The sequence below is a fragment of the Gobio gobio genome (genome assembly GCF_949357685.1).
Source record: "Gobio gobio genome assembly, chromosome: 13".
NCBI classification, from domain to species: domain Eukaryota; kingdom Metazoa; phylum Chordata; class Actinopteri; order Cypriniformes; family Gobionidae; genus Gobio; species Gobio gobio.
The window spans coordinates 43027430-43050829 of NC_137106.1; the positions used below are offsets into that span (position 1 = coordinate 43027430).

The 23400-nt window shown below is 38.2% G+C and overlaps 2 protein-coding genes across 3 annotated transcripts in view; both read right to left on the reverse strand.

Moving 5' to 3' along the window:
• The window catches only part of tiam2a (TIAM Rac1 associated GEF 2a), a 152733-nt gene extending 140856 nt beyond the window's left edge, over positions 1-11877 (reverse strand). The window contains exon 1 of the mRNA XM_079833379.1: positions 11459-11877. The gene's annotated coding sequence lies outside the window, so the exon portion shown is untranslated. The remainder of the gene's footprint in view (positions 1-11458) is intronic.
• The window catches only part of scaf8 (SR-related CTD-associated factor 8), a 62381-nt gene continuing 49717 nt past the window's right edge, over positions 10737-23400 (reverse strand). For both annotated transcript variants that reach the window (XM_079833380.1, XM_079833381.1), the window contains 18 exons: positions 23248-23292; positions 22036-22197; positions 21780-21936; positions 19696-19823; positions 19433-19609; positions 19244-19323; positions 19035-19155; positions 18813-18944; positions 18501-18610; positions 18213-18406; positions 17316-17416; positions 16835-16948; positions 16585-16741; positions 16362-16492; positions 15944-16082; positions 15156-15221; positions 14817-15041; positions 10737-12998 (listed from right to left, as the gene is read on the reverse strand). In XM_079833380.1, the coding sequence (XP_079689506.1) occupies positions 11473-12998; positions 14817-15041; positions 15156-15221; positions 15944-16082; positions 16362-16492; positions 16585-16741; positions 16835-16948; positions 17316-17416; positions 18213-18406; positions 18501-18610; positions 18813-18944; positions 19035-19155; positions 19244-19323; positions 19433-19609; positions 19696-19823; positions 21780-21936; positions 22036-22197; positions 23248-23292 (3765 nt within the window). In that variant the 3' untranslated portion in view covers positions 10737-11472. The remainder of the gene's footprint in view (positions 12999-14816; positions 15042-15155; positions 15222-15943; positions 16083-16361; positions 16493-16584; positions 16742-16834; positions 16949-17315; positions 17417-18212; positions 18407-18500; positions 18611-18812; positions 18945-19034; positions 19156-19243; positions 19324-19432; positions 19610-19695; positions 19824-21779; positions 21937-22035; positions 22198-23247; positions 23293-23400) is intronic.

Below are 23400 nucleotides of genomic sequence, written 5' to 3' on the forward strand. Positions count from 1 at the left end.
TGTATTTGGGATTATATTTTAATACTATCATTAAACCTAAAAAAAAGTTTAATTTTATCTTGTATATTATCTTTCCCACCCCTATTTTTGTGTTAAATGCACAAGTTCCAGTCGTGAATGAACAGTTTAGAGAGATCACTTGGAAATATTAGATAATGTCGCTTAATGGGAGGGCCTGCCTCATATAAGAACTTTCCTTTTCTTTCCTACATTACAAAATTAAATAGTCCTAATTCAGCTTGCATTAAAAAGGAAGAGAACACTTCTCATTAAATTTGATCTTTCTAATTGTGGGTTAACAGCCCCCAAATGTTTATTAGTTAAATGAAAGAGAGTGCATGGTTAATTTGTATTAAGCTACTTTCACAAACTTTTGTTGAAATATTCACTGAGCATTTATTCCGTTCCGTACAGGGTGAAGACCATATGCCAGGTCACAGATTTTACTTCAAAGATCCGGTCCCAGACCACAAGGGGAACAAACAGGAAAAGGGTTCAATTTCTTATTTCATGCTTGGATGAATCCACATCCAGGGTCTTGATAAATGACGATGAAGCTCAAACCTCGTTCTCTAATCTGACCGCTTGTTTGGCTGGCAGTGAGTGAGGGAGGCCACAGGGGAGCACAGATGCTTGCCGTCATTAATAAGCATGATCATGAATAATTAATCTCCCTAAGTGAGCGAATACTGATGGGGTAAACTGATGGACCAGATTGGAGTAACCACATGGGAGGACATACTATACAGAGATACGGTCACGTCCAAATGTTGGGCTTTACTTGTTGATGCTGTGGGTTTCAGATCAAATCAAAATCAAGTCAGATGTTGAGTAATTGAAGTTAATCTACTGTCTTCTCAATAGGCAAATTCAGCTTTCACTTATTTTCGTTAAATGTGAAATAAATATGGTGTAACAGATGTCAATCTGACAGATGTCAATGTCCGTCACTGCGGGTCTCAGGTGCCCCCCCGCTCAGCCCCGCCCTCGGTTCCTCCCCTCTGTCTCCGCTGGGCTCTGCCAACTTTTCCAGCATTTTTCAAATATTGCCAGAGGGTGGAGTTAGGCACTGGGCTGGGGTTGAGGTACCCTTTAAAATAAGTCTCTTCTGCTCACCAATGCTTCATTTATTTGATCCAAAATACAGAAAAAAACAGTAATATTGTCAAATATTATTAAAATATAAAATAACTTTCTTCTATTTGAATATATTTTAAAATGCAATTTATTCCTGTGATCAAGGCTGAATTTTCAGCCTCACCACTCCAGTCTTCAGTGTCTTCAGATCATGATCCTTCAGAAATCATTCTAATATGAGGATTTTATGCTCAAGAAACATTTATGATTATTATCAATGTTGAAAACTATTTAAAGAATAGAAAGTTCAAAAGAACAGCATTTATCTGAAATATAAAGCTTTTGCAACATTATAAATGTCTATACTGACACTTGATCAATTTAATGCATCCTTGCGAATACATGTATTCATTTCTTTAAGTTCTTTCCCAAAAATAAATAAATGATTACCGACCCAAAACTTTTGAATGGTAGTACATGTTGCAAAAAGCTTTCTACTTCAGATAAATACTGTTCTTTTTAACTTCATCAAAGAATCCTAAAAAATGTTTTATAATAATTTTATTTTTTGATAATAATAATAAGAGCAGCAGATCATCCTGAAGGATGTGACACTAGAGTAATGATTTTGTTTTTTATAATAAAAATAAATGCAGCCTTGGTGAGCAGAGGAGACTTCTAAAAACATTGAAAAATCTTATGTCCAAAAACCTTCACCGGTAGTGTAACATGGAAAAGTGCTTCATTTGTACAAATTCAACCACCACATGCCAATGCCAAAAAATTTTGGGGCACATTAGGCAGTCAATAAATTAATTTGGGTTCAAACAGGAAATCAACAAAGCCCAAGGGCTGAAATCATGTACATCTGTTTTAAACAAACAGAACCCAGAGAGGTTCTCTAGAGGAAACAATAAGACTTCTGTCACGGAGCACAAAACCAGGTGTCAAAGCCCGAGGCGCTGCATTAGTCAGTCTACCCTGTGATGGACCAGAGCAGTTGGTGTCCTATAAAACCACCGACTGCTGTTTGTCATGGAAAGTCTTAAAATCTTGGAAGGTCAATTAAAATGCGATTCAAAGAATAGTAGTAGAGATTAAAATGTCATAAGAACCCCTCAAATGTTTTCCCTGTCTTCGCACTGGTCGCTCATATTACACAACTGAAAGGAAAACTAAACCCTGACCTCCGCAGAGCTCCTTAATGAGAAACAAGGAAATAAGATCTAAAATGATGAGGTTACAGTGTCAGTGAATTTAGCCGACATGCTCATAACATCAGTCAAATCTCAGAAGTAATTCAGATATCATGAGCAATAAGGTTATTGTAGCATTACATGTATTCTGTTGGATATGATTGATTACGTAGGACAGACTTTATAGTCTTTTTTGTGTCATTTAATTTACTAAATATTGATTGATTGATTGAAAGAATGAATGACGAGAAGCTGCTGAACTGGTGCCATTCCATAGGATTAAAAAGCTTCACTATTAGAAATATAGTGAAATTACGACTGTGTCATGCACCTGATTATGATCTATAGAAATCTGCGAACAGTACTATAAGCAAATATACAAATTCACATGCTTTGAGTCATCACTGAATGGAAGCTAAAGCCAGTTCATTTATTTATACAAGCCAACTACGCTTTTTGTGTCCACCGAAATGTGGTGTTGATGCCATGATTAGACAAGTTTGTGTGTATATGTTGGAATGTATGGCGGCAAAACAGATTTAATGGTTTAGCGCACGAAGGCCAGTGCACCGTCCTCAGAAAACCTCTGAGATCATTTCCTCCTGCCGAGGAGTCAGTCTGACCTCTACTGGTTATCTGCTAAAAATATTTTAAAAAAAGACCTTGATGTGGTGAAACGTTTATTCATCTAAATTGTTATTGATTTAGTTACTCTGAGGAGTGATTGAGATCAGATAATAACGAAGGTTATTTTGTTTTTTTAGGAAACATATACAGACATTAAAAGTTAATTAAATCCAGATAAATCACCAAACATATTGATTTTGGACCACCAACAACAGTCCCTAGTTCTGACCAATAGCAAGGTCTCGCCGTCACAGCTGTCAATGAGGGCACAAATGGCTGTGGTTTTCACAGTTTGAAACTGAACTGGAACACTTTACAATAAGGTTCCATTTGTTAACATTAATTAACATGAACTTATAATGAAAAATACATCCAAAGCATTTAGTAATCTTAGTTAAATGTCAATTTCTACGCTTGCTAATACATTATTAAGAATATAAAGTTGTTTGTTAATATTATTCAATGGACCTTAGCTAACATGAACTAACAATGAATAAACGTATTGCTCATTAATGTTAGTCAATGCATAATCTAACATCTACTAATGGGGCCTTAATGTAAAGCTCAAATCAAATTATTAGATCCATAATTATCAAATATTACATTTTTTATGTTTTAATTTACAACATATTTGCACCTTAATTTGTATAATTAAAGAGTTAAAACGATATGATAACAATAATAAGGCCCTATATGTGCAGCCCCATCTATAAATAATTAAAAATATATATATATAAATTACAAAAAAATTGTAATAGTCAATATTTCACCCATTTACCTGCACGTCATGTGAACATTAACCAACATCAGAAAACCATAAACATGAGAGTGTGTCGTTGAATTACTGAAATATTAGGACCTTATTGTAAAGTGACACCCGTTTATTTCCACTATTCAAAAGGTGTTATATTTAGTTAAAGCTTGCCTTTAAATGGCTCAGCACAGTCAGATACGCACATCAAATTTTGTGCACTATCAAATTTTAATTCCTGAATATATATATTACACTATTGTTTGGAGACTTGCAGTATTTGAGCAAAGGTGTCTTCACTATTGGACAAAACCTCAAGTATTGACGCATCACTGAGTAAAACGTCTTATTGAACGAGACGTTATTCTCCGGCTGGGTAAGAAAAAGTGAGTTGCATATCTGAATGTGACTGACACAGCACTCCATACGTCACCAGAGAGCAAGTTGACATTTTGATTGAATATTACAAGGTCAAAATATTTATAAAGACATGCATGGACGAATCATTCAGAAACACCAACACGATCAAGAAAATCATGATCTTTGAGTTTTGAATTGTCGTTGTACATAGGCAATGTTAAAAAAATCCTACACTCTAAAAAATGCTGGGTTAAAAATAACCCAAGTTGGGTTGAAAATGGACTAACCCAGCGATTGGGTTGTTTTAACCCAGTGAATGGGTTGTTTAAACCCAGCGGTTGGGTTAAATGTTTGCTTAAAACAACCTAATTGCTGGGTTAAATTAACCCAATCGCTGGGTTAAAACAACCCAATTGCTGGGTTAGTCCATTTTCAACCCAACTTGGGTTATTTCTAACCCAGCACTTTTTAGAGTGTACCATACTGCAATATGGTGTTGCATTACACGTTTATATAAAGAATGTGAAATATTTGTAATATTTGCAGGCAATGTTACTGTGGTCAGGCAGGAGGTTCACTGCTGAAATCTGTATTTTTTAATTGAGATATTGTAAGCATAATCTAAAACAAGCGTTCGACGCACTAACACATGAAACCACTGTAAACTAAACTGAACTAAGCTTCGGTCCTCAGAGAAACAGGTTGGCTGGGAATGCATGTTTTTCTCTTTACTTCTCCAGTCCTCAAAACCTAAAGCTAAAGATCAAAGCACTAAAGGCTGGCTTCTCATTCCTCTAATAATGTATCATACTTGATATGTGAATTTCTAAATTATCAACATGATCAAAACTTGTACAAATATTCTACACGCCTCCTGTCGACTGATAGTTGACGCTATTTTAGCAAGTAAAGGCCTTTTATTATAATTCTAAAAACAACCCCCACACAATTACCCATTGGACAAACTATTTAATCGAGGGCAGGTTTTCCATCCAATAAATATGTGTAGCCCCAACTCAATTTTATCAAATACAGTTTAAATTATATTTATACACTTATAACATGACTTTTTTTTATACTTGTCAAACTTAAATTAAAACATTTAATTGGAAAATCAATTATAAGCAGTTTCATTCATCATCATCATACACAATGTATATAATGAAAATATAAGAAAAGAGGTGTCACTCCTGACATTAGCAAAGAAGACTGTGTGCCCACAGCCTAAGCACAGGCACCACTCTTCAGCATAACGGGAACCACGAAATAAAAACAATACAGAAACTCCTCTAAATGTCCAACATAAATGAACATTAAACACTAACATTAACTAACAACATCTTTCCCTTTACAGAAAAACACTTTAATCCCTAAATGTACTCTCCTACTGGAGTCCCTCGCTAAGCATGCTGGGAACTACAGATCCACTGCCCAGTTAGTTATGTCAACACAAATATTTCATGTGGTTTTAACACAACTTAATTAAATAAACTTCAGTTTTAAATATATTAGGTTGATTGAACACAATCCAATTAAGTTGTGACAAAATTAGATATGTAAAGTGAACAGAATTTAAATGCGTCATATCTATGAAGGGCCTGAATAATTTTTGAGTGCATGGTACATGTGTCTTTTTGCTATGAAATGTTTAGAAAGTAAACTTTTATATTATTAGCAATATTTCAAGATGAACACTTACTGGATCGAAGCAGCTTATGTTTACTTTGTTATCAAACACCATTTCTTAGAAAAATCATGTTCAAATATGATACATCAGGCTTTTGAGGAATTTATTTGTAATCTCTCAATCACGGTTTTATTGTGTTGCATTGCATGTTTTATGAAGTCAAAGAGATTTCTGTCAATTAACCAACTCAGTGCTTTTCTGGCAAGAACGAGCTAATAAACCCCCCTCACTCCCCTCTACCCTCCAGGAGCAGATGGCTGGTTAAGCAGCATCTTCTTACTGCACATTATAAACCAGAAGTATGTTTGCTGACATGCATGACCGGGGGCCTGTACCATGATGGTAGTTGAACAAATTCAGGGTTACAGGATTAGTTTTGAGTTGACAAAACCGAACCAATCCAATCAGGCTTTGTTGGTACCATGATGCTGATCATCAACTTTCTGTCAACTCAGGCTTTGATCCTGCGTTCATGGTGTGACATCAGTAGTGAACAGTATCAGTAGTGAGAACTGGCACCCAGACTTTCTCCCAAGGTTTTTTTCCCCTCCATTGTGTCACCTGACGGAGTTTTGGTTCCTTGCCACCGTCGCCTCTGTTGCCTTTGGCTTTTGGCTTGCTTGGTTGGGGACACTAAATATTCAACTATTACTGATCTGACCGCATTGACACCATATGAGAACTGAACTGAGCTGGATGGATGACATCACTGTTTTCTCCAGAGCGGCTATACAGCCGAATCAAATTCTATTGCATTATTTTCCTGTTTAACACTGTGCAGATGCTTTGAAACAATCGGCATTGCAAAAAGCGCTATATAAATAAAGTTGACTTGACTTGACTAACAGCCAATCACATGCTGTGGATCAGTGAAACTGAGATTCACTTCTCGTGAGAGAAGCAGTGCAATTCACTTCTCTCTTCTGTAGAACATTACGAGATTGAAAAACATTACGAATTTAAACAAATCTACACAGCAAGAAAAGCTGTCTATGAAAGAGGACAACTAAAAGAAAAAAATAGCGCTATATCTGTCCAAGTAAAAGCTGTGAAGTTAGCTTGTATAGTTGATAAAGATTTGAACATTAAGCTTGTACACTCTAAAAAAAAAAAGAAATAAAAAAAGTTCTATATGGCACTTGAAGTGGTTCTTCGTCGTAATCATAGAGGAACTACTTTTGGTGCTATTTAGCACCATATCTCTTATCATGTTCTGTATATGGTAGCGGTGCTATACAGCACCTTAGCGAAAGAGCCGGTGAAGAACCACTGAAGCACCAAAATTGGACCTATACAGCACCCAATGATTACGAGCGAAGAACCAATTTTAGTGCCATATAGAACCTTTTTTTTTTTTGTGTGTATGTAGTAATTTTTATAGCTTTTTTTACTGATTCTAAAGCTTTTTTTATATTACATTTAAATGCTATATTTATATTAATTTAACCTAAGAGCTTAATAATAATTGACCAACTAAAACTGTACATGTGTAATGGATTATGGGTATAATAATTACATAAATAATGTCTAAATCATACAAAATTATTATAAAAAGGCTTTGTTAAAAGCCAGACAATATTGTTTTAAAAAATCATTTGCTATGTAGTGACCTTTAATTTGGAGCAGAAACTCAGGGAGCGACTTTATTTCGTCAGAGACGTGTCACTTTGCTCACAGCTGATTGGTCCAATTTCAGTTTGACATTTACATTTTAGATTTATGCATTTGGCAGACGCTTTTATCCAAAGCGACTTACATTGCATTCAAGGTACACATTTTTTTGTCAATTCTTGCTGTCCCTGGGAATCGAACCCATGACCTTGGCGTTGCTAGCGCCATGCTCTACTGTTTGAGCTATAGGAAAGCCTGACATCTCTTATTCAGAACATAACCTGCCCCGGAGTAAGTTAGCCATGGAGCACAAGTTACTGTGGTCCCTAAAACCAAGGGTTGGTGCAAACTAAACTGAAACATGCCTAGCCACCTAAACCGGTATAGGCTCCAGGTGCACTGTGTGACTGATTAGCAGAGCACTAGTAAAGAACTCATGAATCATGTAATGTCATTGAAATCGGCTTATAGCTTTGCCGTCAAATCAAAACACTACTGCTGCATCCAAAATTGTATAGTCATAGTAGGTACAACATTTTGCGAAAGACTTACTTTTTTAATTGTCACAATATATGTGTGCAAGATGAATGCAATTCAACCATAGCGTTGGTATTGGCATCAGTTTTGCTTCCCCACCATTTTTTAATCCTCTCCAGAGGCGTCATGTACAGTTAGATGTCCAATGGACCGGGTGTTAGTAGATCATCCTGGTACTGTTTTAAGAATACTACAAATTCTCACCTACTAATTTCACAAACTGTTTTTTGCCTATTGTATTGTATAGGAATTATGGGTATTCATAAATCCCAGCTGTTGGATCTGGCAGACAGAGCACCTTTAAAGTTCTATCAAAAACAATTAAGCTGAGCTGATGATTAAAAGAGCTGAAAAAAAACCCCATACTTTCCTACAATTAAAAAGTTTATAAATACACAAAAGCGTCATTTAAATGAATCCATATGAATCAAGCAGTTTTAATCAGATTTTTCTGAAGAGAGACAATCGCATTATATGATAAAAAGATTTAACTTTGGTTTTTATTCACATATAAACTTCAAAAGATCAACACAATTTGAAGCACAAACATGCTCACTGGATGCTTAAGAACCAATGTGGTTCGTCTTCACTTCAGCAGACTTGGATTAAATCGATCAATTCAAATGGATTAGTTACAATGTTTTTTTATTTTTTGAAGCATGAAAATTTTGGTTGCATGGACATTAATGCAAGTACTTTTAATGGATGGACAAAAACGATGAGAGAATATAAAATATATCTTGATTTGTGCTCCAAAGATTTTTCCAGAACCCAGAGTTTGGAACGATTTTAGGGTGAGTTTTTTTGGTTAAAGGGTTAGTTCACCCAAAAATGAAAAGTAGCCCAAGTCTCACCCTCAAGTAATCCTAGGTGTATATGACTTTCTTCTGTCAGAAGAAATACAATCGGAGTTATATTTAAAAAATATCCAAGCTTCCAAGCTTTATAATGGCAGTGAATGTATGTTTCGGTTTTGTCCATAAAAGTCCATCTATCCATCATAAAAATGCTCCACATGGATCCGGGGGGTTAATAAAGGCCTTCTGAAGCGAATCAATGCATTTGTGTAAGAAAAATATCCTTATTTAAAACTTTACAAACTGTAATCTGTAACTTCCGCCAACTGTCTTACGTGCGTTCACGAGAGACTGGGGCAAGTTTCGGTAAAACAAAACTTGGTTCGCGTGAGAACTACCATTTTCACCGGAGCGTCCTACGTCATACGCTGGAACGCCAGTCTCTTGCGTTTGGGCCATCAATTCACCACTGTTTTGTTAAAGCATTTCCGCCTGCTTTGCACAAAATGGTCATGCTTTATTAAAATACCATATTACTGACACACTATGCAAAAGTTGGTTATTAGATGAATGTGTCAGGAACTTGAACTAGAAATATTAATTTCAAGATGCACAATGAAAATGAGTTGTTTCAATGAGAAATCAAAACTGTGAGTGACTTAACGTGAAAGTGAGCTCTTAAACATCAGGTAATTAGTGAAATGTAGAGGCACGATATTATCGGTACGACATTGGAATCTGCCGATAAAGGCTTAAAATATAAAAATCGGCATCGGCCGATATGAAATAATCATGCCGATATGCCTTGCCGATATGATAACATGTTGATATGCGCCTGCAATTATTCACGTGTGCTATAGCGATAAGATCATGTCAGCAGTGCGTCATTCTTGAAGTGAACTTGTACATCAACAAGCAAATACATTGCATGTATGGTGATTTATACTGAGAATTTTTAAATGCGTGTACAGAAGGACCAGACCAACAGTGACTCTAGCACGCGCAGCAGCCTCCACAGCAGCAGAAGCCTCATCCAGGTCCTAGTGCCCGCCCGCTAGAATCTTATATATATTTAGTGGGGGCGCTGTTGTTATAGTAAGAAAATGAAAAGTAGAATACACAATAATTGAAGTAAGTTCTTTTTCTCAATAAATAAAGCAGTAATGATGTCATAAATCACAAGCATGACACTTGTAAATGAAATACTTTTATATATGGTTACATTTCTATTTGAAGCTAAAGACAGCATCAACTGATGTCATGCCACCCCCACTTCAAAAATGAAATATTTAGGTTACAACTGGATCTGTCTGGGGTGAAAAATTACTGACTTTATTATTGTTATTTTCAGAGCTTTTAATATACACTTATTATAAAAAAATACTTTATTAACATTTATTTATCTTTAACAAGTATCTTTTTAGTAAGGAGATGTCAGAATTCTGGAGAAAAAAAAACGTATATCGGTATCGGCCAAAATGAGTTAAAATATCAGCAAAAATCCAATATCGTGCATCCCTATTGAATTGGACACTTGAATATATTTATATAAAATTAGGTCTAAGTACAGTAAACTGGTTTGTATAGTGTTGTAAGAGAAAGCATGCATACTTTAAATTAGTTCAAAAGGAGGCTACTTTTATTCCTGAAAAAATGACTCTGTACACGTCTACTTCACAATATTAGAGAAAATAATGATGGTTAACATTGTTAAGTTCAGGGATAGCATTTATGTTTTGTGTGATTAAACACCAGCGTTGAATTCTGTGGCAAAACCTGGTGCAATTATACACTGAGCGGTTACATCTGGCGTATTTGAGTGTGTGACACAGCAGAGTTGTATTAAAACTGATGTGTGCATGACATCTTTCCAATGCGGAATGCAAAGCTGCTCTACTGGGCAAAAGAGAGTTCTAAATGCAAACCTCACAGCACAGAGACAAACATTTGGGGGGCGTCCAAACTTTAGATCAGTTCACAACCAAAAACATTTCATCCCTTCCACGACACTGGGGCCATTATCACTTGGCTCATGGCTTTTAATGGTTGTGTGCAGATGGTTTCTCTCCTCGATACAAAACACAGTCCTAAAGAATGTTTTAACAATCAGAGCATGTTTATTTGAAACCAAAACAGATTGCACCCAACATCCATTTTTCCTTTGATCGCCTTTTCTAAGCACATGTATTTCCAAAGAAGTTTGATGAAGGAAAAATCACAGACATTTAATATTGGGATAATACATCGTAGTTTAATTTTTTTTTTTTTTTGTAAAGGTTCCTTTCAAAGCAGCTAAAACTCAGTACTGTTCTCACTGTATTTGATGTACGTATATTCTGCTTTAGAGACAAGAAGCATTGGACACCACAGAAGCATTCATTTCAAACTTTGCAGCTGCAGTGTTGAAAAGAAAAGACGAAACAAGCCAGTGCTGTTTTCAAGTATCCTGCAATCAATCCAAAGGAGACAGCCAGAATCCTTACACTCTTCCATAGGAAGGTCAAACCTCTTTCCCCCCTGCATTTACAATTAGGCTACATAATATTTTGGCAAGCGTCTTGAGAGAAAAAAAAAACACACCTAGTTTAAAACAATGGGGTTGCATTAAAAACTAAAAACAGGGAATAAAATAAAATATTAAAATCCCACCTACCATTTAGATCCTCTAGTGTGAGCCGCCTAGAATGCACATACATTTGAAGCTTGAGAGGTAAGAATCATTCATTAAGGTGTCTGCTATATTCTAGCGAACTGAGTGGGTCCTGTGAGAGCTTTCAAAACGATTACAGAGATGACTATACAAAATGATCTTTACCTACTGAGTGATGATTATGTTTCCTCAGTGTCAGTTTTCTCTAGCTCAGGTTCAGTCTCAGCGTTCACCTTTGGCCCAGTCTGTTTAGTGTCTGCATCCACAGGTGAGGAAACACACATTTCTGGGGTCTTCTCTTCTTTCAAGGGCTCATTCTGGAAGCAGGTGGGTGTGGAGGTAAGAGAAGGAGAGGGGCTACGAGAGGGCTCTGTAGCAGTCTGGGACGCAGGTTCCAAAATGTTTAATTGAGGTTTTGAATCGTTCTCTGTTCCATTGACAAATGAAGCTTCCTCCAGATCTGGACTACTTGCCGTCTCTTTAGGGGGGCTGAGTGACTTGGGCTGGGACTGCAGCTCTGGTTTCTCCTCTGGTTGCAGTTCAGCATCTGGTTTTGTTGGCTGCAGTTCCGGGTGAGGCTGGTGTTGGGGCACCGGTGGAGACGGCGACTTCATTTGTGCCTGTTCTTGTGCTTGAGGCTGAGCGAGCAGGGGGGTCGGCAGAGGGAGAAGCGGCTGAGACTTGGGTTGAGGAAGCAGCGGTTGAGGCTGAGATTGTGAAGAAAGGGGAGTCCAGCGTTCACGCTCTTTGTCCTTCTCGTTCTCCCTCTCCCGCTCCCGTTCTCTCTCACGATTCCGCTCTCTGGCTCGTTCGCGGTCCCGGTTCCTGTCCCTCTCCCTTTCGCGGTCTCTGTCTCGCTCCCGGCTATGGCGATTGCCGTTCATTTCACCCCTGAAGTCCATGTCCCTGTCGTCTCTGTCTTTCTGCCTTTCCCAAGGTCTGCGACGATCATCGTAGTCCTGGTGCATGTTGGCGTTAAAAGAAGGCCCAGTTCCACGATTCCAAGTAGGCCCTGATGAACTTCCGCCACGGCCGTCAAAACGACTCTGAAAGTTAGGGTTGGAACGCTCCTCCTGGAAACCCTTTGGAGGTCCAGCAGACATCCCCCTCGTGTCTCGCTCATCAAAGTCCCCCCTGGGTGGTCCCCAGCGACTTTCTGTTCTGAAACCTCCTGACATATTTTCTCTCCTACCCTCTCGACCCTCAACTGTTCTCGGAGGTCGTTCTAGTAAAGGTGGTCTGGCAGGCACAGGCTCACTACGCATCTCCAAAGGAGGGGTCTTCAATAACCCCGTGCTCTGCTTTTCTGGTGGTGGAAAGCGATAGTCTTGATCTCCCTCTTGTTGGCCACCTACATCTGACCTGGGTGGCATCTCGATATTAGCCTTGGCCAGACTGTCAACCCCAGCAGATGAGGGGTTAGGCGCCCTTGCAAAGGCGCCCTCGCCGCGGTTGAATTGATCCATTTGAGAAAATGGACCCCGAACACGGGCTTGAAGTGAAGCATCCAGGATGTTGTTGGTCTGATGTGCAAGCCCTGGCTGCATGAGCAGGGGGAAGCGGCCCCCGGGTCCCTGGAGCAGGTTGGGTCGCAGTTCCAGGGGAAGCAGCCCTGCCATCCTCTGACCAGAGAGAGGATGTGTTAGAGATGCAGAGGGGTGCATACCCAGCAGACCCATTCCACTGCGCACTGCATTATGCATTCCTGACAAAAAAAACAAGAAATGTTTTAGCCAGAATACAAGGATAAAAACAAAGTTAATCTTCATGTCACCTCCCACCCAACAACATAGTTGTCCATACATCTTGTGGTTATATTCCATGACATTAGTCTGTCTCACACACATCTGTTGTGAAGCTTAAGTCGTTTTTCACTTTACATGCACATTCTTTAACAGATGATGCTTAAGCCAACAACAGGTGTGATCATGTAAATGTGTTAAACTCTTTCTTTTATCAGTGTGACGTGATAATCGGCTCAAGTAGAGAGCTAAAGTAATTGACACAGATAGATTTTTCCCAACTACCCTGGCATGTAAAAACCTTGACCTGTGTTCTGTCTGTTTTTTTTAAGTGCACATGTATGCTACGTGACAGGAAAGCATCATTACTGCAGATTTAAGCGCCACATTTTGGAATTCTCTGGGTTTTTAAAACTTCATTCAACTTCATAACTTGCATAACAAATGAAACACTTGAGCCGGATACACGGGTGATATGCGGTGACTTCAGTACAAAGGATTTCACTGATTTTTTTTTTTTTTTTTTTAAGTCTAGTAAATGTGTTTTTCCTGAGAAGCTGGTTACTTCAGTAGGCTGATTTTTGGTATTTATAAGTATTGATACGCATGTAAACATGCTCACTGATAATCATCTTCTTCACAATCTCTAAAATATAATTTAGACAAAAAAAAACAGCATGGAGAAACAGCACACAAATCCTATGAATTGTATTGCTGCAAGATTCAACAAGATTCTCCTTTTGTGTTCTATAGAATAAAATGACAGAATGTTTATAAAATGTTAAAATTAACGATCAATTAATCGTTAGCCTTAACACTGCATATGTGCATATGACAGGGTGTGCAAACGCTGACAGAACACCATGTTCCTCACTAAATCAATGAGAAGGATTTTTAATCTAAATAAAGGGCTACAGGATTGTAAAATGAATCGATGTGATTGATCATTTAATTAAATTGCTTATTTAATAATCAAATATGAGTAATACAAGTTAACGTGTCACCAACTCCACCTCAGATGCGTGCTCTTCAGAATGTATGGAGGCGCTCTTCCTGAAACAACGCGCTGAAAACGCCAACTAGACCCAGTAAATTCACAGCGATGTATTACAATATTGTTCTCTTTATAATGATATGTAACATGACAGTACCAATCATAGTCATTATAAGTTTAGTATAAGTGCATTGCTGTTGGAGCTGCATTGCGCTGATCACCGGCTTCACAACTGCATTCATTTTTAACCAGATGCATCCTATATGAGATTAAAAAATCCGCTATAGAAAGGCCCACACAGAATAAACACTATTACAACTTACATTTGCACAAAGCAAAGGCTGCGAATGCACATGCAAACTTGTAGTCAAGATTAAGGTGTCACTCTAGCTGTAAAATGGTCCCAAACAGAGCTCCGGCGCGCTCGCATCTAAGCCTTGTTATACTTTCGCCTGGCTCCGCCGCACGAGTCTCCGGAGGCTGACTGCGCGCGCGCCTCGTCTGCTTGGCACTCTGCGATGACGTCATTTTTGCCGCGCGCACCCTCGCGCACTGCGCAGACCTTTTTACAGTTTTTGGTGTGGCTGTATTCCTCGTGTCTGATTTACAGTACATGTTTCGCGGTTGAGCAGCACGCACGCGCATGACCCTAATTAATCGATGAACGATAGGTTTTATCGATTAAATGTATTATCGACAATTAATCGATCATCAATAAATCATTAACATCCCTACTAGCTGCATATGACTTGTATTCACATTATATCAAATGTGCTTATAAATTTACCTTGTAGTGTCATCTCAGAAGCTGTCTCCATAGTTTCAGCAGACTGAGGAGCTTTGTCTGTGTTGCCCTGCTGATGCGGTGCTCCCACAGGGTTAAAGACTCCTGCCCCAGGCATTGCTGATGGAATAAAACTCCCAGGAATAGCACTGGTGGGAGGAAGCATGGCTCCAAACGGAGAATCCTTGCTGTTCTCTTGAGCGGTTGGCAACGAAGGCTGCATTAGAGCTATAAAAAGGTGAGAGGGGTAAAAGGCCCGTTTAGGAGCTTGAAAATTCGACCTTAAGGACAGCACTTTCACAAAAAAAAATTACACAAAATAAGGATGACTGTTTAACATACATGTCTGAGCCGAAGCAAGACTGGTTCCAACTGCTGACGGTCCTATTCCTGGTGTGGTCATAAAACCTGTGGAAGAGAAATTTACAGATATATAAATATTTGGTAACACTTTACACAAAGTTCCATTAGGTGACAATGCATTAACTAACATTAACAATACTTCTATTACAGTTTATTATTCTTTGTAAACGTTAAGATATTCCCTTAATATTCAAGAATATTATTGATTTGATTGCACTGACGCTGTTGTATGAGAACTGAAGACATTTTTTTGCAGAGCTGCTTTATATTTGAAATGAACTAAATTAATAAACGATGATCTTTACAACAGAACTGAATCAACACTGAACGGACTTCAGCTGAGCAACAGCCCAAATGTATAATTTTCTTGTTATCACAGTAAAGTTGCTTTAAAGCGCTATAGAAATAAGGGTTACATGACTAATAGAAATACAACTATTTATTGATAGTTCATGTTACCAAGTCCATTAAAACTTTGAATTTGAATAATGTATTAGTAAATGTTGAAATTAACATGAACTAAGGTTCATAAATGCTTTGGGAGTATTTGTAAGTTAGCTCATGATAACTAATGCAATTAACTAATGTTAACAAATGGAAATATATATATATATATATATATATAAAAAAATATATATATATATATCTCTCATACAACAGCATCAGTGCAATCAGATCAATAATATTCTTGAATATTAAGGGAATATCTTAACGTATATACACAGTTAAAAGCCTAATTGCTTAATTTTCAGGTTTGAACCATGTACCTGGGGGAGGCTGTGAGGCGTTAAACCCTGCCCTCAGAAAGGGTGGAGGAGGACCAAAGCCTGGTGGGGGCACTGACATGGTGACAGGGAAGGAAGGAGGCACAAGGCCAACAGCAGAGACAGTCTGTGCCACTGGAATCTAAACCGAACAAAGTCATCCATGGATAAGTAAACAGTAATTAATTAATTAATTCAGCTGTCTCCACAACACATGGAGCAAAATAAAAATAAGTATGCAATAGTAGTATGTCTTCTATTACTTTATATGGAGTTTGAACCAATAACATTCAGTTACCAGCCTACATCTTTAATAGCTAAACCACACCATGCCTACAATCTAGTAATTTAACCAAATGTAAGAGTAAGAAATCTAAATGCGTGTTCCATTTTCAGGCCTGAATTAGGGCCAACATCATACCTGCATGGGCATCATAGTGACAGGCTGTGTAAAGGCCTCACTAGGTGTGCTGCTGGTTGTACTGGTTTCAACTGTAACAGCCTGACTCTGAGTCTCTTTGGCTGTCTCAGTATTCCTCTGTGATTCCCATTCTGCAACAGAAAAAACAAGGGTAAGTGCTGAGTAGAAGAGCAAGTTACATAACATAAAATGATCAGCTTCTAAATAAGGACATTCTTCTCACCATTATTGACTGTCTCCTGGTCAATCATGCCTCCCTCTGCAAAGTCATCCAAGTCATCCAGTTTGACCTTCTCCCATGGAATATATGTGACCCCAAGGTCCACATCCCAGAACTGCTTATACTCCTGCTTCACCCCTTTGTTGAGGGCCCAAGCGATCTAGAAGCAATGTATCATATTTAAGACATATTCCCAAAAGAAATGATAGAACATTGCAAAGATTATAGGTCTGTGAACATTCTTCACACATACTTTAATAACCTTTGAACCAATTTTGTAGGAGCCTGTGCTCAATTTCTGAAGGGCACGATATGAATCCTGACGATGGACCATACAGATATAGGCACAGCCTCTGGGAGGAATCATCTGGAAAAATAAATGATAAAAGGCATTAAATTCAGCCAAATCTACATTAAAATGAGGACCTATACAAGCTGTCCTAAAATAGTCTCTTAAAAATAAAGGTTCCAAAACGCGTTTCTTTTTTTTCAGTAATGCCACAGAACCACCATTTTGGTTTCCCAAAGAACTTTTCAATGAACAGACTTTTATTTAATTTTTTTCCCATGAATGTCTGTTCACGGAGCCACAGATGACAATTTTCTAGAGCATACTTCAAGTTTTAGGCTATTTCTAATTTCCTCTTGGCTAGATGGCACAACTGCTCTCTAACTAAAATTTAAACTAATCTAAGGTGCTCTCAAACGGTCAAAGTTACAGAAACCCAACTCACATTAATGGATTCAATCTGGCCGAACTCTTCGAAAAGGTTAGTAAGATCTTGTTGGGTGGCCTTCTTGTCCACTTGGCCAACCCATAGAGTAGTGCTGCAAACTGAAAAAGGAATTGGGAAATTAACATGCGTTACAGATAGGGTTTTAATGGAAGATGACATTTGCAAGAAATCTGTAACTCTGTTAAAGGGAAGGAAAGTTGCTCTAGCAGGTGTATGGCGGTCCAATATTTGTGGATTAATAAATGCAACATTTTCAGTGGCAATACAAATCACTGAACTGTTACTTGCACTTTCATGCCAATCAACTGACCTGACAGAACAACTGACATCGTGTAAATACATAATTTTTCACAATTCATCTCTTAAAGCTTTCTCTCACAGACCAAAGCAGTAGGCAGAAAACACAGAGGTTTGTGATTTTCCCATGATATGTACATGATTTGATACAAAGTATCCTTTAACATAATTGTGTGTTATGGACGAGACAGGTTAAGGGATAGTTCTGTCATCATTTGCTCACCCTCAAGTTGATCCAAACATGTATGAATTTATTTTTTTTCTTTCGCTGAACACAAAAGATGATATTCTGAAGAAAATGGGTAACCAAACAGTGATGGTCGCCCATTGACTTCCATAGTATGGAAAAAAATACTATGGAAGTCAACTGTTTGGTTACTGAAATTCTTCAAAATATCTTCTTTAGTGTTCAGCAGAAGTAGTTCATACAGGTTTGGAACCTGTATGAAGTCCTTTCTTTGAGTTAACAAGTTAACACTGCTTACAATAACATGGTTAGTTTGTACAGAAACTTATTTGCATGAAAAATTGACCCACTATACTAAAACATGACCATTATAAATTTAGAAAGCATAAGGTGGACCTCTGTAATCTTACCACTGAGAACCCTTGAGCGGATAGGTGGAAGCCCTTTTTTCTGCCGCTCCTTTTCTCTTTCCCGTGCTCTTCGCTCACTGGAATAAGAACGGGAGGACTTCCTCTTTCTTTCTCTTGACCGAGACCGTGATCGCTTCCTGTGTTTGCGCTTTCGAGATCCTGAACGAGATCTTGACCTCCTCCTCTTAGGTGACCTGGGAATAAAGAGGTTGTCACAAGAGAGCTCTTTACCTGTGGCTAAAAAATGGAAATGAGGCAAGAGCTATTTAGCAACAATGCTACACCAACCTGGACCGAGATCTTGAGCGTGTCCTTGAACGGGTGCTGCTGGTTTTTTTCTCCTCGGCCTCAAAGAGCTCCTCATCTACAGTATCCTGTCCCTCATCAATATCCATGTCCTGAAAAATACACACATGAAAATGTTTCAACGATCTGCTTGTCACCTCTCTTCCATTATTAAATAAACAGTGAGTGTGACAAACATCCGACAGAAGAGGCCATTTCTGCAAGTCAGCTAGTGAGACACCACCTTTAAACAACTGTCAATACATGACTAACATAGACTTTTCCTCCCAACTATGGTTTGATATCTGATCTTGCCTGTTGTTGGTTATCAATGGAGTCATCCATTTTTGCTTCTTGTTCTGGGAGCTGTGGTGGAGCACTGCTTTGGCCAGGAGGGGCAGAACTTTCAGAACCAAAGATGGCATCCTGGCCCTCCATGGTCATGGACTGTCAAAAGTAAAGTGCATTCATAAATATCAAGGTACAAGAATGAGTTGTAACACATTATGCAAAGAAAGAATCATGATTTTAAAGTACCTTCTGTTGATGCTGCTGATGCTCCATTAGCTGTTTCTGAAACTGCTCAAGGTTTTGCTGTTGAAGATGCTCGGCCAGCTGATGAAATATTGAGCTATTGATGGAATCTGACACCACAGGTCTGAGAGAGAGACGATAAGAAAATTACTTAAAAAAATAAACAAAACAGGGAACAGCTTTTCTTAAAAAATCGCATACAAAGAACATACAACTGAGATGACGTAGCATCTTTCTTAGAATCCTCGCTGTGTTCCGACTCATTCCTGAAATCGAACTGACCCAACAGCTTCTACAAAACCACAGAAAGGCCAATAAAAAGATAGTTTGACTTCACAATGGATAGAGTTATGCAAGGATTAAACCATTTCAGCCAGTAGTGCTCCTAAAAAGTCTCTCACCTTGTTAAAGGAGGAAACTCTCTGTTCCAGCGGGTTGAGCGTGTTGGCTGCTGCGGCTGCAGTGAGCTGTGCGGTCAGGGCCTGCAGCTGCACCACCAAACCTGCATCCAGCGCCTGCAGTAAAGAGGGCTGAGGCTTCTGCTGCTGCATCTGCAGACTTTGAACCAGCTGCTGCAACTAAAAAAAAAAAAAAATACATACACACCTGTCAGAAATAAAGCTGTGCAGAGAACACAGTGTTTTCAGTGGATGAGAAATCTGACCTGCTGGCCCTGAGGACTTTGTAAGATCTGGGCAACAGCTGCCACTGTGTCTGTGTTGGAGATCTGAGACACCCAGTCCGGGAGACTCTGCACTACGTTGGCTGGAGTAGCTGGAGTTGCAGGAGTTCCTTTACAGAATAAAATAAAATATACAGAGTTCAGAATGCTTTAACATTTTTTGGAATATTTGTGAAGTCACAGGTGAACATAGAACAACATGACAGAAAGAAGTTATGCTCAATTTTGGCCTCAAGGTGTCAGCATTAACTAGATGATGCTAACAATTCAATCAGAATTTTGAGTGGTAGGGAAACCTTATGTGATCGAGGGGTTGACGTACTGAAAAAGGGGTACACAGTATAAACACAATAAGGACACGTGCATGTATGGTTGTGGAGCAGAGGACGATTGGTTGCCTATAATTCAGCCCTTATTCCTTCAAATGTTATACTAGTGCAAATGAATATATTTCATCACAAGAATGGAAATATTAGCAAAAATAAATTGTACTAATGTCATGTCTACTGAGCCGGATTAACAATTCGGGCAAATCGCCTGACAGCTGTATTTTGATTAGCAATACTTTGCATTTTAAAAGAAACTTCTAAATGTCTGTTGAGTAGACCCTATGTAACAGACAGCATAATTTAGTAATTGTGGTGCTTTTAATTAAGTGATAAAAAGAAGTTGCAAATGTAGTACAAAATACACACATCTATGCACCAAAAAGTGCAACACTAGGTTTTACTACCAAATGATATGTAATATTTAATTAATTTAAATTACAGTGGAATGTTTTCCTGGACATCTCGCGATTTGGGGCATGCAAGTTCCTGAACATGATGCATGATGGGATATGCTTAGCTTCGAATATCACTCAGAAGAGGTATTTGAGTTTAGTGTGCATTAAGGGCACTTAGCTTTGCAGTTTTTAAGAACTGGGACAATTTTCCTGTTGCGTGCACATGCGCTCAAGTGGCCAAAACCCCAAGTAGCCAAGGTATTGGTTCTCTTGCTTTTTTTGTACATTTGATTACTTTATACAATTTATGTAGCTTTTCTTATTTCTAGTGCTTATGAGGTAGGTCAATTTCATTTGTGTCTTTAATACCGTAGTTTAATTATTTTGTTTCTTTGTTCTTACACCGACTATGCATAACATCATGACAACCTTCCTAATATTGTATCGGTCCCCCTTTTGCTGCCAAAACAGCCCTGACCCGTCGAGGCACCAAGATGTTAGCAGCAGATCCTTTAAGTCCTGTAAGTTGCGAGGTGGGGCCTCCATGGATCGAATCCTTACGCCTGCCCATTTTTCCTGCTTCCATCACATCAACTTTCACTTGCTGCCTAATAGTCTTAGTGAGTTAAATTATTTGCTTTGATTTTAATTTGGTTTGATGGTTTAGTTGTTGAATTAAAATTTTTATACGGTTTTTGTTTTTTTTGTACTGTTATTTTTATTGTGTTTTTGTGAAGCACCTTGGTCAGCAGTAATGTTGCTTTAAGGTGCTATTATAAATAAAAAAATGACCGTGCCCTAATATATCCCACCCACTAACAGTTGCCGTGATAAAGAGATAATCAGTGTTATTCACTTCACCTGTCATAATGTTATGCCTTATGAGTGTATTATATCACTAACTCTTTCTTCAGTCAGCTTGAGTTTTTTGTTTTTTACTTGTGCTAGTATTCGTTTTTTTGAAATTGGGGTTTTAAATTTTGATATCATAAAAACCGTATTTAAAGCAAAAATAACTACATTGTGAATTGTGAAATATATTATCGTGAAAAAATTACTTGTATCATAATGTAAGATTTTGGTCATATAGTTTACCCCAAAAGCATATTTTCCAGATTACCATTTGTTTTTTATTTAGTGTATTTTTGCAACCATTCTCAGATTAAATATTCAGGGAAGATGGGTGGGTAAATGAGTGGGGCATTATAAGCGCACAAAAGAGTCCCTGCATATTTCAACACTCGTCCGTGCAACTTAATGTAGAACCTGTGGCCACAACAGTGCATTGTTTCACAAAGGTGATGCATTATTGTGCAGTATGCATGCATAGCATATAACTTACCGGGAGTAGTGCTGTTGACGGGTACGGCACTGCTGGCAGAGACAGGCGTAACACTGGGTGGTGGGAGCCCTGCTGCCATATCCAGTAGAGGCTGGACGATGTCACTCTTAAAGACGTTGTTTTTCTGCCATAGATTGAGCACACGGACAATCTTGCTCTGGAATGCAAACATTAAAACGGGGGCATTAGCATAAGAGAAAATAGTCTAGACAAAATATTTACCATTTGATTTCAGTGACGCAACAAAAAAACACACCTTGTCATCCGTCGGGCAGCGGTAGAGGTTTTGGAAAGTGCTAATGATGTTCTTACTAAAGCGTGGAGCGAAAACATCTTTCTCTTGACCAAACTGGTGACGAGACTGCCGTACAATGGAGTCGATGACATACAGTCCAGGGACTTTGTACTCCGGCTTGCACTACACACACAAAAGTGGAAGTAGTAATGAATAATTAAACAAGGTGCAAAGGGTCCAGGCTCAAATTACACACATATTATATAATTTTTGCAGCCAATGACTTTCTATGCATTATGAATTACAACCATCAGCTTTATACACGGCAAGGGTAAACAACACCAAGCTCTGGGTGTGGAAGCTCTGTTTGTAAATGTACTCCATGTGCTCAGGGAATCTGCGTCTGAAACGACACAGTGCCTATGCTTGCACTGCGGTAAGCAAGCGACTGGATGTGCATTTTCATATAAGGCTGATATATACATGGATCTACAAATCTCTCTTAATGCTAAAAATCTTTGGTGCTGTTTTGTTGGCAAGTCAATCTTGGACCCACTTTATATTAGGTGGCCTTAACTACTATATACTAACATTTTAATTAATCATTTGATACAATGCACTTATTGTGAACATACATGTTTTTACATTGTACTTACATTTAAAAAACTACCTGCATGTAATTACATCTGTAATTAATTTCTGTAGTTACATTTGTAATTACACAGTTGACCCTTCCCTTACACCTAACCCTACCCTTAAACTTACCCATACCACCACACCTGTCCCTAACCCTACCCGTATCCCACCTCAATATCAGCAAAGGTGTTTTGCAATACAACACAGTAAGTACATTGTACTTATTTTTTGATGCAAGTACATAGTAGTTAAGGCCACTAAATATAAAGTGGGGCCTCAATCTTTTGTCAGATAAGATCTAGTGACATTCTGGATTTAACAGTGAATTTCACTGAATGATGATGAGGTTTTTGCACAAAAAATGCTTGGAAATTGTGCAAATGAAGATAATTTCACATATGATCAAACAAATTATGCATTAAAAGGGTAACGTATTAATGCCATTATCTTTATTTTCCATGTAGGACATGTAATTTTTATTTTCATAAATATTACATTTTAGGCACACTTGAGCTCTCTCTAGGCATTTTCCAAACTCTGTAGAAGCTCTGAATATCCATACATGTATTTTACATTTGCAAGACAATAAGAACTGACCTTTTGAATGAATTTCTCCACACCTTGGACCACATGTTTGTAGAACTGTAAAAGATCACAATAAAAAAAGAAGCTCAACCTTTAATGTGAAGATTAAGAGACACATGTACATTAATTGCATGAATTGGAGAGGGACATTTAATTTATATATTC